Source organism: Teleopsis dalmanni, chromosome 1, assembly GCF_002237135.1.
Source record: "Teleopsis dalmanni isolate 2A chromosome 1, ASM223713v2, whole genome shotgun sequence".
NCBI lineage: Eukaryota > Metazoa > Arthropoda > Insecta > Diptera > Diopsidae > Teleopsis > Teleopsis dalmanni.
This window is the reverse complement of record NC_051846.1, coordinates 17,103,157-17,122,146: the sequence shown is the minus strand read 5'-3', so window position 1 is coordinate 17,122,146 and position 18,990 is coordinate 17,103,157. Positions and strand designations below refer to the sequence as shown.

The 18,990-nt window shown below is 30.4% G+C and overlaps 1 protein-coding gene across 3 annotated transcripts in view; it reads right to left on the bottom strand.

Moving 5' to 3' along the window:
• LOC119667879 (arginine kinase) overlaps window positions 1–18,990 on the bottom strand; it is a 31,544-nt gene that overhangs the window by 3,518 nt on the left and 9,036 nt on the right. Inside the window, exon 1 of one of the 3 annotated variants that reach the window (XM_038077219.1) lies at window positions 18,652–18,749. The exons of 1 other annotated variant lie outside the window; for it this stretch is intronic. Coding sequence is in view for 1 of the 2 variants with exons in the window: in XM_038077218.1 (XP_037933146.1) it covers window positions 367–512 (146 nt within the window). In the remaining variant the exon portion in view is untranslated. Of the gene's footprint in view, window positions 1–366; window positions 543–18,651; window positions 18,750–18,990 lie in introns of those variants that run through there. One more of the 3 variants, XM_038077218.1, reaches the window with a different exon arrangement.

The following is an 18,990-nucleotide window of genomic DNA, read 5'->3' as shown; positions in this document are numbered from 1 at the left end:
AGGAAATCAGCATAGAGAGTGACGGTATACATAAGTACGACCAGAGTGAGTGCGCCTGTTTGTGTATTATTTTTACTGTCCTACCCTACTTTGTTAGCCCTACCCTGTACCAAGTAACAAAAACCTGACTTCACCTTTTACTACTACACTAGGACCTCTAACTCTGAATATGTGGAATTGCCGTTTTCTTTTTAATTTTTAGTTTTCTAATTTTTGGATTCTATTTATCAATTGTTTCAATTTAACATTGTTGTTTGGTTCCTGAAGTACGTTACTGTGATGACACAAGAACTTAAACTTAGAAATTTGGAAGGAAGTAATGCTGAAAAGGCTCAGTGGGTTCTGTTTTCTTGAGCTTATACACACCCTTCGCTGTTACCAGCAGCACCAGCATCACCGTTAGCTGCATTCGCACCCGCCTCTGTGTTAGTTGCTGCAGTGCCGTCAGCAGCAGCGGCGGCATCACCGTCTACGACTTTATCCTTCTTATCCTTGGATGCACAACCACCCATTTTATTAGTAGTTTCAGTTATTAAATTGAGTAAAAATTTGTAGTAAAAAAGATTTTAATTTGAGTTTTTTCTTATGAAAAAATTTGGCGATTTGGTCACAAAGTTTAAACTTTTTATATTTAATTATATTAAATTTATAAAAATGTAAATGTTTAAGTTCAAGTCTGTGAGTTTATACTTTAGTATGCAGTTTTTAAAGGTAAAAATATGTAAACGTTATCGTAATCGTAATCGTAATTTACAGGTAAAATTAAATCACAAAAGGATATCCTTATCTTTGCTTTTACGTTTATATTTTTTTTTTTATTATAAATTTCGTCTTCGTCGAGTTTAGTTCTTGCGTATTAAATATCGGTATAAAGTATATATAGTCCTACTATCGCATATACTCGCTCGTTATTATTTCTATATATGATTTGTGCGTAATACTATTTTGTATGCGTTTATGTATAAGTAGAATGCTAAAGTAGATTTATAAGGTATATTTTTGGTTTTATATTTAATATTAAATCACACTTAAAGCGACTTCGGCTGTTTCACATAAAGTTTTTATATTAAATAATTTAATTATATGTATTTAAATTAATTTATATTAATACAATCTTTTAATGAGTTGAGTTGTTGAGTTGTTGCTTTCACGATTTTCTATTGCTTTTATTTCGCTATCTCAAATATCTTAAAAATCTCAGAAATCTTAAAAATCTCAAAAATCTCAAAAAAATTTCTAAATTTAAGTATAAAAATTTTGCAAATTGGTGAATTTCAATATGTTTGGTGTTGAGATTTGCCTTTGTGAAGTGATGTTGTGGTGAATTATGTTAAGCATTAAAGAGCAAGGTGACAGCCTCCAAAGCAGCTCACCGAGTCCAACATAACCAGGGGCGTGGAACTTAAACTCTTTTATTTAGCACACGTTTCACGTTTGCTGTTGTGCGGCGAGTGCGGCGTGTGCCTTTTTCGCAGCTGAGGGGTTTTGGTGGTGAATGTGGTGGTGGGTTTTCTTATTATATTACTATAATTAATTTTATTTAACTATTTTATTTGTTGGCTTCTTCTTTCTATTGAAGAATATTACTAATTATATATATTTGTATATATTTAATTGTAAAAAATTTTATGAAAAAGCATGAAGAATACACTTGTTTTGATGATTTGATGTTTTGATGTTTTTCGTTGGTTGTATCAGGGACGTTTGATTTCTTTTACTTTTTATTTTTTATTTTTAGTTTTTAACTTTGTGTTAAAATATCTTTAAGATTTTCTTAAAATTTATTTTTAGTCACAACGTTTAACTTCGTTTGATTTGTGCGTTGCGTTTCAGATTTTTTATCCTTTGATTTTAAACTTCTTAAGTATAAAATTTGTTTATTGCTAGTAAAAATGTAGCAAAACTGATTGATTTTTCGTTCGAATTGCTGTGCTCAAACACTTTTTTAACTAATTTTTCTAATTAGAAAAGAACAAAATTTCAATAGAATTGCTTTATCGAAACTTTTGATGTGAAAAATTTGAAAACGTTTGATTCCGTATCCGTTTTTTGAATATTTTCGAAAGGTCGCCGCGCCCAAAACTATACTTTGCTGTATGCTCAGTGCTTTGCCCGTGTCTTGCTGAAACTTTTTTCAATCTTTTTCTTTCAAACAGAAATTTGAAATTTTTGTGCTTGCAAATGAACGCGTTGCTGCCGACAACAAACGAACACAATCGGAAATTTAAAAGGAACTAAACTGTGCGTCCTGAAATCAAGTCCACCAAGCAACGTTAGCTTTGCGGAACGAACTGAGCGTAGTCTGCATTGAGAGTATCGCTAAGTGAGCTGAGCGAATGCCATGCGTATGCTTTGTTGGGTGTGTAAACCGCTGTAATTACAAGCAATTTAAAGAGGCACAGGGGAGAGAGGAGAGAGGAGAGCACAACTGTCTGAATCTGCAAATGTTTCGTTCCGTTTTGAAAGAGAAGTTTTGCACTCACACATATGTAAGTCAGTCGCTTCAACGGTAGCATGAGGATTTGAGGATATAGTGAAGTAATGTCACAACAATTTTTTACGTAGTGCGGGAAGACGCGTAAGCTTTTGTCTGTATCTGCGATTGACAAAGCCAAAGGCAAAGAGTTTGGTTGTGGTCATCTTTACTTAGCAGAGCAGAAAAACGATATTATATCGATAAAAATACACATGCAAAGTCACTGCGAGTATATCGGCAAAATGTCCAACGCAACCTCAAATTAGGAGCACAAAGCTTTGCTTTTAAAGCGACATGGAGTGACATAGAGAATCAATCACAGTTGTGCTCGGTGTTACACATAGGAAAACAAAAAATAAAAACATTTCACATTCGATATGGATATGAAATAATAAATCACAGCAAAACAAACATTTTGCAGTCATAAAAAAATTGCATTGGGGTGGCTTCGCAGCACTACTGTAACCACCAACAGACAATACAACCATGTTTACCACGGGTTTGGAAGTCAAGAACCACCACCAGCAGCACCACTACTCTAACATTTTGTTGCTTGGAACAAACACAGAAAAGATTGAAGACACGCTACACGCTACACGCTACACGATACACGCACAAGCGCAATACGTAGCCAGACACATATTAGTGTCAATCTTAAACCAAATGTAAGTACCCAAAAAAAGATGAACGGAAAAATATAAAAACCAAAAAAATAAAATAAAAAACGGAAAAAAGTTGGATCTGTTGACTTAAATGAAATGTCATTAGTCATTAATCATTATGCTATAGGCTAATTAGGAATAGCTATAGACTTTGGGATCTGAACACTATTTGTTAAAGACCAGGGATCGTACCAGTTATCATAAAATAAAATAAAAATCACCTTTTAACTATTATCATTCGCATTTTAAAATATTAAACTCAAAATATTCCTCAAAAATAATTATTTGATGTGCCTTTTATATTTTCGTTTTAAAAATATTCGGCAGAAATTGCCAGTTATTCATGATTTTTATTTTTATAACGCAAAAGTAACAGTTATTAATGCGTCTCAAAATAAGAAGCAGAATATGAAGAGTTACGTTTGCGCGAAAAAATAAAAGGCACATAAAATAATTATTTTTGAGGAATATGATGTAAAGCAAATTTAATTATTATTTTTTGAGTTTTATTTTAAAATGCTAATATATAAATAGCATGCATAATAGTAAGGATAAAAGTTGTTATAATGACAACTATATATTTAAATATGCGTTTAAGTATATACTTAACTTTTTGTTACTGCTTTTTTTCGTAAAAAATTTTGAAATAACTGTTATTTTCGATCCCTGATAGTAATAGTGTTGTATGTGCAGAATGTACATAAAAAGCAAAACACACCATAACAATCATTTCATTTCATTTCCTATATATAATATAATACATAATTTTAACTAGAAATTTGATGGTTTATTACAAGAAATCTGTTTGTAAATAAATTTGATACTTGTAATTCAAAATTTATTAATATACCATTCAATCAATAATTGTTTTCATTAACTACTGATTATGGACAGTTTTCAAACTAGCTTCAGAAATAGTCCAAGAATTCACTTCATTTCACTTGAATTCACTTATTTTTGGCATATAACTTAATACATGACAATAAATTTTCTGTTGTAATGTGGCTGTTTATGTTGATGTGTTCTTATTTCTTAACATAAACATTAAATATTTAATAAATTAAAAACTCCAATTGCAGACCCATGTTTACATTACCGGAAGTGCCACCCAATGCATACTGAAAAGTGAAATGTCATCTATAGGAACTTCATTACCTCCTAGTTTACATATTACATAGTGAATAGTAAGACATACACAATAGTGAAACATATAACAAGATCATTCGATCATTCTACAAGCTTATAAATTAAATCAAATGCTTTGGATTTGTCTGTAACCGCCTAAGTAAGATAAAAATCATTGAAACAAGTGGGAAAAAAGCATTTAAACATTGAAAATAGGAATAACATCAGTGATTTTATTTGCTTCTTAGCGAAATGAATATTTACTCACAGTCATACTTTCGCATAAATGCACCCATGAAAACAAAAAAAATAGTAATACAAAGCTTGTGATCGAAATCAGTACAACAAGTAGGAGGGAAGACTCGTTATTATAACTCTATTTATTATTAATATGTTATGTCTTTTTACAACAAAACTAAATAGGATTTATTTATTTTAAATATGTCTATTTGATCTCAAATTGAGAAAACGAATTACGGTATAAAACGCTGAAGAGATCGTTTGAAACAATAGAATTTTTAAAAGTTCTGAAATGTTGAAATGAGGACCCAACTGTAGTGAGTCAATTCTTCGACACGATTGCAAGTTTCAAGTTTTGTCGATTTTTAATGTGATTTTAATAGGTAGAAAATTATAACTAAATTTCGAGAATGAGAACTACGCAGTACTCCGTTGCCAGTTAGCACGTCAATCATTTTAATGCCTATTTGAAATGCAAACTGGAGCAGAAAGTACGTTCTGAGCGCACACGTAATATGCATGTAAGTGCAGATCGAATGCGCAGAATGTGGCATGACGAGGTGTAATTAGTTTTCATGTTAAAACTCAAAATTAACGTTTAAATTGAAAAATGCAATAACTTTTGTGGCCGCAGTTAATAAAGTTGCGAAAAAAAGCAATCTGACAAAATTCTGATATCTATATTTAAGACAGTTCACCCAAGGGATTTGAATCGAGTATTTTGGATATTGTTAGGATGAAACACCGTGCCAAGTAGTGTGTTAACTCAAATAGCGTTGAAACATATTTTATATTTCTTTTTTAAATTTTACAACATATATTAAGACCGTGAGAAAAGCAGTACTGGGTAATACATTTAATAAAATTAAATCGATAAGGTGAATAAATATTATTCAATTTGCAGTTTAAGTTGGCAATAAGTGCAATATATTGCGTATTATAAATTAGTTATTAAATATTGTAGGTAGATTTAACTGACCGAGATCAGGCATAGACCGAGATCATATATCCGATCCGTAGAGACATCAGATTAGTATCATTAAAGACAAGTAATGACGAGAAATATTAATTGAATTGTGTCATTGTAAGGGAATTTTAAGAGATGGTTCACTACACAAGCATGAGCAATGTTAAATCCATCAAAACTGCTAAATCCGAATAATTTTAGTGAAGCTCTTCAGACATTCGAACCGAAACAGTGGACTTATTTTAGATCAAAATATAGCAGCAGTATATTATACTTCTTAGTAAATTTTATAAACAATAGGTTCATTCACATATAAACAAAAACCACACCATCAGTGAAAAAAAAGACAAAAGTCAAAAAAAATTAAAGTGTGTAAAATGAAATTAATTCTCCATAAAAATCGACTGACCAAATTCTTTCATTTTTAATAAAATATTAAGATAGAAAATCTCTTCGTTTTCTATGTGGACAATGTTAAGAAGTGTCCTATACTATAACATAAAGGTGAAGTTTGTTTTACAAATTATCATCCAATAAACTGAGTGAGCCTTAGTTTCTAAAGGTAGTTTCTAAATTTAACAAAAATTAAATAATGTTGGCATCTGATGCTAAACATGATTTGATTCATAAAATAAGGAGTTAAGCTTGCACTTTTGTTATGAAAAAAATAATTGCATTTCAAATTAGTAATAAAAGCATTCAAAATGAATGAAATGTTTAAAGATAATTGCAATGTCTTGATAGACAATTGAATTAAGTACGATATTTTATCAGCAATCAAATTATTATAAAACCCACAAAAAAGGACTATCAAAAGCGCTCTTATCTTATCACAATAAGAAAGAAGTGCGGAGATTTATAATGTACTTGCGTGGTTGTTATTATTATTTTATACTGAAATTAACAGCGCCAGATACTTAAATAAACGTACTCGTACTCGCACTCGCAGATACTTAACACTCGTGATATTTAGGTACAAATACAATTTTGATTAATTCAATTATGATTATTTATTGGCTGTTAATTTAATTAAGTTTTATTGACTGAAGTAGGAGATATATATCTCGACTGTTGTTCGCGGGTGACAGCAAAACTAAGTGATTAGCTTCTGGCTTTTACTTCAGATATAAAACGCTTAGCAACTACAGAAGTCAGGGCTCAAATATCACATTGCATAAGAACTATTTTTGCAGTTGGTTTCTGAAAAACAATTAATTTTGCTACTATTTAAAAACCAACAAACTTTTATTTATTTTTTTTTATTAATTTTATGAAACAGTATAATTTCGTACTAATCTGCAATTAGTAATCACTAACGACACAGTCGTCTTAAATTTCATTAAATTAAACAGAAAACTTACACTTACACCAATAGGAGTTCTATTGGTGAGTCATTTTCGGTCTGACAAACAATCGATTTAAAATTAAAAATATAAAAAAAAGTTTTTAAAAATAGAAGCGCATTAATATTTGATTAAACGACAACAATTGCCGATAAAATCAACGTTTATTGTTGTAAACGTACAGCAATAATTAGAATTAAACCAACCCAACGAACTTCATGGTCACGAGGTGACCAAACATACATACAGACGAACGCCATTAAGCCCCAATCCTAGGACTTCACGACCACCAATGTTACAATTTTTGACATGCAAACAAAAATTAAAATAAAATGAATAAGGCAACATGTGATTGTACTAACTGCGGCTTACGACACTCTTATGCACGGACTCGACATTGTCAGACCACATTGGCCATAGAAGTTACGACACTCTTATGAGCGGACTGAACATTGTCAGCATTGACAGACCATATTGGCCGTAGAAAACTTTTGTAATGCAAATTTCAACCTGAACCCACTCACACCAAGCGGCAGCTTATTCCTCCATATTGTGCCATATTATTTATGTATGCATTTTGGCAAATATTTCAGTCCTTTCTAGTTGAAGCTATTATTAACAGCAAAATAGCTAGAATCTATGACAAAATTTTTGACGAATACTGCCAACACCAATTCAAACACTACAATGTGGTTGGTGTAATTCGTGCGATGGACCTGCTAAGTTGGGTCCTCAACGAAAGAGGCGAGCAACACTTAACCGTCTGTGTCGACGACGAATGACTCCGAGAAGCAAACCCGGTCGCTCAAACGTTTGTTCAATCTGCTGTAGTAGCTGTAGCCGTGGTTGTTGTACTTGCTGTAGAACAGCATGTTGCACATGGAAAGCAAGCAGTATATACAAAGGAAGTTTGTAAAGGGTTGGTTGACAAAATATTTAAATTATCCACTTCATTAAATTCACACTATTTGCAAGGCACATACAAAACCATGAAAAGCATGGAGTGTGCAGACAGCACAGCACAGCACAACACATCATACGGAATATATAATGTGAAAGTGGGAAAAGTAGGCAAACCGCCCCCCGCTCGCAGGACTCGAATTTGAGTTCTGGAAATTCTACATCAAATAATTCGGAAACTTTGTATTACAGAACGCTTGCAACACAATTTTGTGCATTCGCTTTGTTTGAAGCACAGCAACAGGGTGTGTTTCTGTAGTCAGTAACAGGCAGCAGGCGATTGTTACTCAGTTACTCAGTTACTCAGCCATTCATTCAATCATTAAGCGGAAAGGGAATCAATCAAAAGTACTTTATGTCAGCGTCAAAAGTCACTTATGCAGTTTTAAGTATTTTAACACATTTTTGCACTCTTCAACTTTTCAAATCGCAAAGCAACAACAATCAACGTAACTTGAGGCGTTTGAACACAAATTATTTTATATGAATTTTATATATATATTTTTTTTTACACTAAAACTGTATTTTATTGTTCGAAGTAGTAAACGTTTTTCTCTTTTCTGTACTTAAAAAGAAAAAAATTTTTTAAAGTGCATGAACCACGTACTGGCACGACACGCGAGGTTTGTTAACTAAGGCGGCGCAACAACTGATTTCGACGCTAATGACGGTAAGAGCCTTTCTGTCACTCTACGTTCTTCACTACGAAGAAGTAAGCTCCCAGCTACGAATCGGCGAAGCCAACACCGTAGAGTCAATATTGCCGAGCCTTACCTTGCGTTGCCATATCTTATTGCAGTTGATAAGCATTCGCAAAAGCAGTCGTGTTCGCGTTTACTTTTACCTTCTCTCAATCACACACTCACCACACAGACACCAACACACAGACCAAACCGTAATACCACACATATACCAACTGAAACGCATGAGCGTACGACTTTTCATGCACACACACACACTTAAGTGCCCATTTTATTTTTCCAACTTCTTAACCTCCCCAACGTAAACAGCTTTCGACACGAACGACTCGATTTAACTCTATCGGTTCTCTTCTTCTATTCTGTAGTCTATCCTCTCTTCACCAACTTTCTTTCTTCGCAACGATAAAAAATTCGCAATCTCTTATAATCCAAGCAAAATAAATCATTTAAGTAATTACAAATAAATTACAGGTGCACTACTGGTATTCCCACCACTGCCATTGCCTCTGCCTCTGCCTCTATCCCTGATTCTATCTCCACCTTCTCCAGCCATCTCTTATGTGAGCTGTTCTTTTTGGATTGATACAGTTTTTAAGCAAACCAAAATACAACCAAAAAGGAAAATTATCTAATAGTAAATCTTCGAAACGGTTCGCAACGCTATTGAGCATCATAAAATAAATAAATAACAATAAAAATTAGAAAAATATATGAAAAGATTTTTATCAGTTGCTAAAACGAAACGAAACGAAACGAAACGTGGAGATAAGATACAAAAGTTATGCTATTTTTAGCGTAAACAGCTTTTTCGAGTTGCTTTTTGGTAATAGATAGAATTAGATAGATACAATTTTATCATCAAAGTCAGATTATGCAAATTCATTGGTAAGAGATAAAATTTCTCAGGATTATTGAAATAAAGCCTCCCTCTTTTATTTCAAAGCAATTGCTCATTTCAGTTTCATCATCGCATCTATCATCCTTTGTTCCCCATTCACAACAGACTAAATTAATACACGTGTGACTTCTGAACCAACCAATGCTCCAACAAATTGACACAGTCTCACACAATCTCACATCTAAATATTTTCAATTAATTTCATAGATTGATTTAAAAATTCAGTTTCAGTTTGGAAACTGAAAAAAATTATACATTTGATTGTGGAAGCGCAAAAACTTATCTGATAAGTTAAGAAATTAAAATCGGTCACGCCAATATGATAATGGATCAGTCACTCGTTACATGAACCAAACTATTACACTATTCAGCTTATTAAAAACCTGTAGAAGTACAATCAACACTTGTATCTTGTATCTGTGCACTACATATATAGCGTACTTGGAACTACAACTCCGAACAAAACGGGATTTAGAGCAATAATCGACAAGAGTTTATTGTGGGTATTAAAAAGCAACAAAATAAATAAGTACTTCTGTCAAGAAATATTTGCCCATAGAAATTCCTATTATAGGACTTGCGGCTTCTATAACCATCCAATACGCTTTTTATTTGTGTTGAGAGTTTCACTATTTCCGATGACCGCAGAAGGATACGATTCGAAAATATTACTTAAGTCAATTGGGTGGCAACAAAATGGGTGGCTTTTCATATATAAAACTTCAATACCGGTCATATCAATTTGACACTAATTTTCTTTGTTATACACTTATGAGATGACCTCATCCTGAAGTATATTTATCTCAATTTATCTGAAAAATATGTTTTACTTACTTAATTAAAAAAAAAAACTCTCCTGACTCATTTCTTAGAAGAAAAAAAAATTATTTAAAACGGCATTTAGTCAGAAAGATATTAGATATTGCAAAACAGAAAATTGAGTCATTAAAAATACATAAAAAAATATCTTTAAAAAAATATACACAATAAACAGTTTTAGTTTACAGTTATTTTAAGACAAATTAAAAAGTCTGGATTTATCGGCTGATACTGGGTATTTATATTGACCGTAGACTAAACATGATTTTATGACGGCATAAAAAAAATTAAATAAAATAAAACTCAAGCATGATATATGCGAATAATAATAAACAGTGAGCAGTGTTCTGTATTAGGCATTATATTTTATTCTTATATGTGTCATTAAACTTGATGGTATTAAGGAGAACTAAACTAACAGACGATAATAGTACTCTAGTAGAGAAATTTCCAAAATTGCAAAAATTATTTTAAAAATATAAAAGCAAATAAAAAAATAATAAATATTAAAAGCAAACGCTTATTCTAAACTGACGATTTTATGAGATATTAGAAATGATCTTAATAATTTAACATATAAAATTCGAAATTTCAGAAAACTCCAAGGTTACAAAAGATACATATATTTACTAAGGTATGATGTATATACATACGAGGCTTATCTGGCTTGAATGGAAAAACAATGAAAAATATAAAAACTTCTTTCCATACGTAGATATACAAATTCACTTGAAACAAGAGTTCTCTCACTCGAAACTGTCTTAAACATCGACACAATGGAAGAATGGGTACTATATTGAATATTAGATTATGTATTAGATTACGACGAAGAGAAACAAAAAAAAACCCTAAGACATCTTCAATATTCCTGTTTAGTGAACAGCGGAAAAATAATGAGTTTTTTTGGTTACTTACTATCAGTTAGAGGATATGCTTTATGTTGCCAACGTGTCTTTAACAAAGTTATTACAATATGTGACATCAACAAAATTGTTCAAGGAAGGTTAATAGTTTGAATACAGATTAAATTGGGATCATGTAGAATCACAAGAATCTAATTCATTCTAATTGTGTCAGTTTCTAAATGAAGATAGCAGACCGACCACTCTTACCTACCTATCTACCCTATAATACTGCTTTATATATTAAAACTTTTAAGGAGTTGTGTGGAAGAAAAATAAAAAATTTACCAAAAAATTTTCTATTATAACGATTCTGATCACTGTAAGTTATACAAGAGCACCAAAGATTCTAGGTGGTTTTAACCCTAGGATTTTTAATAATAAGGTAGCTCAATGGGCTTATAGGCCTTAATGGATCCTCTTGGGATCACCGGTATAACCTAACCTATACAAAAGCAGTAGCGATAATAAATATATTACTTACTATAGCTTATAACCATAATATCAAAGACCAAATAAAGTTTTAGAGAAAACAGTCTTGGTAAATCTTAATTATTACTTCTATATGATATGCAATTTTTTTTATATGTATTATAAATTTTTAATAATCTTGATGTATATATATAATGAAGGTGAAAAACAATGATACAGTGAATGTTAAAAACGCCAATATGGCAGGGTCGAGTAACTTCTCTTCGGACCACAACGCCCATGTCATTGGAAATGGCGTTGACGTGAAATATTGCAATATTACTAATTGGAATGCGTGTAATGCAGAATGTCGGAAGTAATTGTTCCAAAATATTGACCGTAATTTTGTCGCTGTACTACCGAATTGTGCCAGCAAAACAGTGCAAAACAGTGTTTAATATAAGATACTGCCACTTGGTTGCGTTCACTTTCTTTTCTTTGTTGTTAACAAGAAGTATAAAAAATCGTTTTCACTCTTCATTTTTTTTTGTTATTTTATTTAATTGTGGCTGAAAATGAATTATTAACGTGCGAATATGCACATCTGACTGCAATAATGCGATTTGCAGTAACAAAATTGCATGAAGATATAAATAATTCAAGATTTTGTGCTAAATGCGTGCAATAAGATATAAATTCAAGCTAAACAGTATATATACATATACAAATGTTTTTTTAACTCATGTTTCTATTGTGAAGAGAAATCAAATTACTAAAACATTTATAACACTTCATAGTGTTTATATTTACCGGTCAATAATTTGTGATAATTAAATGCGATATAATTTATATATGTTACTAATATTTATTTATTTTTGAAGGACCAGTTTCACAATAAATTAAGTCTGAGCCCTGAGTCTTCAATATTGACATTAAAATGTCACTTCAAAGTCAACTAAACGAACGCCACTTAAGTGGGCATTGCAAAATTGGTTATAAAACGCTAGTCACGCCGAAAAATCATCTAAATGGGTTATTTTGCAAATAACTTGCTTTATATTTTTATTTTATAGTATTTTTTCTTTTTATTTTTATATAAATACAATAAAAATATATAGAACTATTTATATACATATATAAATTATACTAAAATATGAAATAATCTAAAGTTATTTATTTTAGTTCTTAGTGAACTTTTTATTTACCGTACAGTACGGCAATAATAAAAGCAAGAACAATTACAGTGAAAAAAGAAGGGGAAAAACGTTGAAAAAAATAGAAGTAACTGAATAAACGTTGCGTAAAATAAAAAATATATTTTTTTTTGCTGCAAATCGTTTTACCGTTTTAATAGACAAAATTCATTAATACACTTGTTAATAAAATTAATAAAAATTAAAAATATTTCAAACTTATTAAATTCTCATTATATGTATATAATATAATAATATATGTATATTTTATAAAACATTATTAACCAATTAATTTTCTAAAAAAAATATATTCCTTGCTCCCCACACACAACATCCATCCAGCACAGCCAAAAGCGATTAAGCTTTAGTACTTCGCTGAAATTTTTACTTAAAATTTTAGATATTTTCTATGCTCACAAGTGATTTTAAACCAAATTTATTCGCTGAACACATAAAAAAGCGTATCAAAATTAATAAAATTGCGGATGTCGTTGATTTAAAAATGTCTGCAGAAACAATAAAAATTCTTTTGCTTATTAATAACTAAAGCAACAGCAACAACAATAACACAAACAAAACCCAAAAAGAAAAACTTAATATAAACAAATAAACTAAAACAAGAAAAATCTTAGGAAAATACACAAACAAAATCTACATTAGTAGACACAGCAACAACACAAGCTCACACATGAGCTTTCTGCATAGCATGCTTGGGATTGTGTGTTTGTATGTGAGTGAAAGTTTCTTATTTGTGAGAAAACAGTTTTTGATTGTGGTAAGTAAAATTTATGTGCTCACCACCGAACAACAAAAAAGCTTAAATCCTTTAATGCTTGCATACTTAGCGAACGGTACAAACTCTTTGCAAGCATTAAAAGTTGTATAAGTCATTTTAAAAGCTTTTAAGTACAGTAATGGCTAAAAAATATTTTACTAAATAAATGTATTAATTTATATATATATTTTGATAATAACGAATACAAATATAAATGTGAAATTCACTCTACCAATCACTAATTTTATATCTTTTTTGTTCAGCGTAAATACCTTTCTTTGTTATTTTAAAAAGTCAAGTGAATAAATAGCTGCTAATTTGTTTATTGAGCATTTTTAAAATAAAATTACGCTACGTACAATAAAATATTTGTTGATTTTTTTTTTGTTTTTTTATATTTAGGTCTACAATTAAATTGTTTTTCCTATTTTAATTGTCGATTTCTGTTTTTTTTTTTTTGGTTGTGTTTAGTTTTGTTTTTGTACAGTGGCAGTAGTTATGCAATGTTTTGGGTGGTGGCTATGGGAAATGTTGGAATGCATTGCACAAAAAGTGCAACGAACGCACTACTTCTTCATTGCATTTTTGCAATTTTGTAATTTTGCTGTGGGTGGATGCGCACAATTATAAAGAGCAAAAGTCGGGGCGCTTTTACGACAAAATTACACCGTAAAAATAATGGTGCAACACAAGCAAAACAACAATATAATATATAGTTACGTCAATATAAGACAGATTATAGAATAGTTTTAGTTGTCATTTAATAGTTTTTTTCATTTATCTGTTTTTATTTAAACAGTTGAGTGTAGTAAAAATATAATTGACAATAAGCAAAGCAAATAAAAATCAAAATCGAAAACAAAAACATTTGCTAATTGAAGAGCTAACAACGTTTTAGCTGTTTCGTGTTTGTTTTCCTTTCAGTTTTTAAACTAAAATAAGCGGTTGAGAGTGAAGCTAACTGCTAACTGCCAACTGCCAGTTTGTTTATTTTGCATTGTTTTCAACAAAAATTTGTTTAAAAAAAATTTCAAATAAAACAAAATTGTTTAACAATAATTTAATTAGGTTTAGAAAAATAAGTACATAAAAATTTTAAGTATACAGTTGAGTATACAGATTGTGTCAAAAAATTCTCATCTATTAAATTGATTTAGTCACGACATTTAAAATGTTCACACTACAAAGTGCACTTACATCGGCTTATTGATATACCTATTTCTTCTTTGATGAATATTAATCCATTATAATTAAATTCATTAATATTTACTATAAAGTAATTAAATCATACATTGAAAACGTCTTCATGTTCATCTTCAAATCAAAATAAATCAAATTTATGAAATGCTTAACAGAATCAAAATTAAATTAATTAATTAAGAAAATTTTGGCACAACTTTTTTCCGTTTTTTATGTTTATAACTAAAATTGAATTGAAAGAAATAAATTTAGTTTTGCCGATTTGATATTTACTTACAATGCATGCATTTCCCAACGCATACACGCAGTTATACACTTTTACAACAACAACAACAACATAAAAAAAAACTAAACATTACAGTAAAATGAATTAAGAAGGAAAATAAAAGTGCTGATAAAATTGCGTGCAATGTGAAGAATTGTTTTTTCTAGAAATCCGCCCATAAAACGTTTCTAATGTTAAAATTTGATACAATATTTCTATCTAATAGTTAACTTAATTGGTAAATCTCACAAGGTAAGCGTCAGGACAAAACTATTATTTGCCAAATTTAAAATAGTAAAAAAATTTTGCACTACTGGCAAAAAAGCATAAATCTATCTACACATAAAATCATCTTCACAAATGTTAAAAGCACCCTGTACACATCCACTTTATATCTTCCTAACGTAGCACATTTCTGTGCTTTAATAGATTTCAATTGAATAATTACCAATTTGCGCTCTACCCATACAAGTAAACGCTTGAAAACGTTAAAGATTAATTTTAATAGTTCAGAAATATAATTTCAAGCCCCTTTTTCTTCGCTGCTGCGCTCGCAGTAGTCAAATTCAAACAGCGATTCTCATACTCGCGCAAAAACGCGTGTAACAGATACGCTATCTTGCGGATAGCAAAAGAGCAACAAGCAATGCAGATACAAAAAAAATTACCAATAAAATCATTTCATGAGTAATGCCTTCGTCTCCGTCTTCGTCTTCGTCTTCAACTTCATTCACACAACAAGAAACTATATTTTTGGCTTTTATTTGTTTATCAGAAAATTTCGTGTACAAAATGTTTATCACCTCCGATTTACCTTGGACTTGACTTATTGAATTTCTGATAGCGCGCAAATGAACAAATTAACTAATAATTGCTTTCGCAGGTTTTTGCACATTCTTCCTTATACTCATTATTATTATTATTTTTTTTTGTTGTGCAATTGTTACACTCCCTTGCGCTTTTTTCCCCCCGGTTAAATTCTAAACAAGAGAAGGGGAGGAATAGGAATGAGAATTTGCTAATTTTTCATCTTTTGAAAGAGATGATCACGTAGACAGTGTTTGCCTTTTGCCTTTTGTATTTTCTGTTTATTTGTTGACGTATCTACAGATATTGTATCTCGATAACTGCTTTTCTATATTTTGAGCAATACAACACCGGCGGCATACAGTCAAGTCACTTCGTATCTAAATGGGATTTGCTGTTGCTACCGCAGCTAATTTTTAACATTAAATTTTGTTCATAAAGAAATCATAAATTGAAAAGGAGAACTCATTTTTAAATGGCACGGGGAAGTAGAATTTGCAAAAAATGCTTAAACTGCAAAAAGAAGGTAAAAGATCCATTTTTTGGATCTTTTGCCTTCTACTATTGCTCAGTTTTGGTTATTTGTGATTATGCAATTTTAACAATTTTAAAATTGAATTCGAATTGCGAATTGGAATGAAAAGGTCAAGAAACTCAAACCATTATAAGTGGACAAACACTTTGCAGAAAAAATTGCAAAAAAAAAATTTTAAAAATAAACAAAAGTATCTAACAGTTTAAGCTACAATTGTATATAATTGAAAGTATCTGACAAGATTTGTACACAATTTTGAAAGTATATAATATACTTATTAGCGATATAAATAAAGGGCAATAGAAACTATGACTCAAATTGACAAATACAATAAAATAATTGATTTATAATGATTTGCTAATCACATTCATGTGATAATAAAAGTTAGTTTATGTAATTGCATCAACTTTATGTATATGAATCCAATATTACGATCATATATGTAAACCGGTAATGCGGTGGCCGTACGTAGCTGTCACCCTTGGCAGCGCGTTGATGCCGGGTGGCCCCTAAAAAAATTATCAGTCCTTATTAAAACCAAACCGATTCGATCTTCAGATTGTTTGCAAGGTTTTAAAAATAATGATAAATACAGTATAGCAAAAATAAAAAAACAAAACATAAACTATTGCTTTAAGGAATAGTCTCGACTAAAACAATTTGTAACTTGTAAAAGTTTCAGATGTTTCTGCTTTTTGAAAACTCGACCATTATCATTTATTTATATAAGTTATAAAGATCTAGATTTGACAGAATTACAATAGCACTAAGGGTTTAAGGAGTGTGACGCAAATTTATGTAATTGAAATAAACTCTTATTTATATCGATTAAAAAGACATCATAAGATATATATAACAAAACTTCAACATCATTTACTAAAATAATTAAGACAGAAATTAAAAATGGCTTCAAGTTCAAATAAATCATGAGATGAAATATTGGTAAAACCCACTTCAGTAGCTTTTTTGATATATTTTTAGAATTTTTAATGTATAAAACGAATTTTACGAATTACTTACATTCATGCCTGGTTAAAATATATAGATTTTTTGAAACTAAATAAATCATAACGATAATGTAAACAATTAAGTATCAGTAGCGGTAAAGTTCACATCCCAGAACAAGTTGGAACCAAGATGAAGTTCCAAAATAGCACACTTCCTAGGAAAAAAGTACGAACATAAAAGTCAACTTCTGAGCTTTAAATTTGGCAGGACATGAGTTCGATTCCTGGTACTTGCAGTCTCAAACAATTATTTACGAATAATTAAATACAAGAAATCTTTCCAAGACCACTGATGATGGGTATTTGGGAATATTCGAAACAACTGTATGGTCAGCCAAAAATTCAATTAATTAAAACAGTATAAAATGAATTTTTGTTGTTGTGGTTCATTACTGTTCGAAAATTCATTCAATTAAAACCTTTACGAAAAGAACTCCTTCTCTAAAACATATGCAATAAAATATACAATGTGCCACCTAACAGCACCAACAAATAAAAAAAAAATAAAGAAATAAGGAATTAAAAAATTAAAAAATTAAAAAGTGTTATTCAACTGCACAAAAAAGGACTGAATTAAAATAAAAAGTATTTTTTAAAAACACTTTTGTTTAAATATTATCTATGTAAAAACTAATATATTTATATTTATTAATTTGAATCACTCTACAAGGTAAAGTACATAATAAATATTATGAAAAATTAAACTTTTGTTATATAAAAAATTGAATAGTTCTCTTTGTAAAACATTTAACACTTTTTTATTTTAACTTAAATAATTTGGTAATTACGTGTTAGAAAATATTTCAATTAAAAACGCACTCTGAATTTTTCACTTTATGCTACTTTAGATTTTTTTAACATTGAATTTTGTAATATTGTATCGCCAATTAATTGTAATTATTGTCACCAAAAAATGTAGTAAAAAAAAATAATTATACACTTCCGAAACCAAAAATATTGGTAAATTTCAAAAAATAATTGTTACCGGCAAATGTCATAAGTAAAATAAATTCATTTCATGGAAATATTTTCACACAGGAAAAAAACTAAACTAAATTTCCTTAAAAAAAGAATTTATTTACTTGACACAAAAATTCAGCAATATTATTTAATTTCACAAAGTATCTGCACCAGAAGTAATATCAAAATTTTTTATCAATATTTTACGTAACGTTTTTTTTTTTTTTGTAGTAAAAATTCTCAATTTGTCAGCACTCACAATTTCTATATAAAAAATATTTATCAAAAAAATTTCAAAAATTATGAATTAAAATTTGCCATCAGATATGCCAGGCAGAGTCTTGTGTCTATTTTGGTTATATCTATTGGATTAGCAGCTAGCTGGTAATGTATGTGAACGCTCACCTTTTTGCAACCGAAGTATTCAACGTTCAACGTTACAATGATCTCGAAGAATACTTTCCTTCGCTGCAATACTTCGGTTTAAACAAATTTATCTGAACAAAACAGAAAAAAAAAGCTAAACTAAAAATGTGAAAGAAATGCACTAACACACTTTAATGGGCGCTTTTGCCATAGAACGTTAACATTTAGCATAGAATCAAAGCTGAACACAAACACAAACACATGCGCACAGTGCAAGCCGCTATTCTGGCTAGCAAAGGGGTACGTGTGTGCAGGCATTCACTGTGAGGCGCGCAGCTGGCGTCGATTTAGATTTAAGTTTTCGCTGCTACGTGCTAT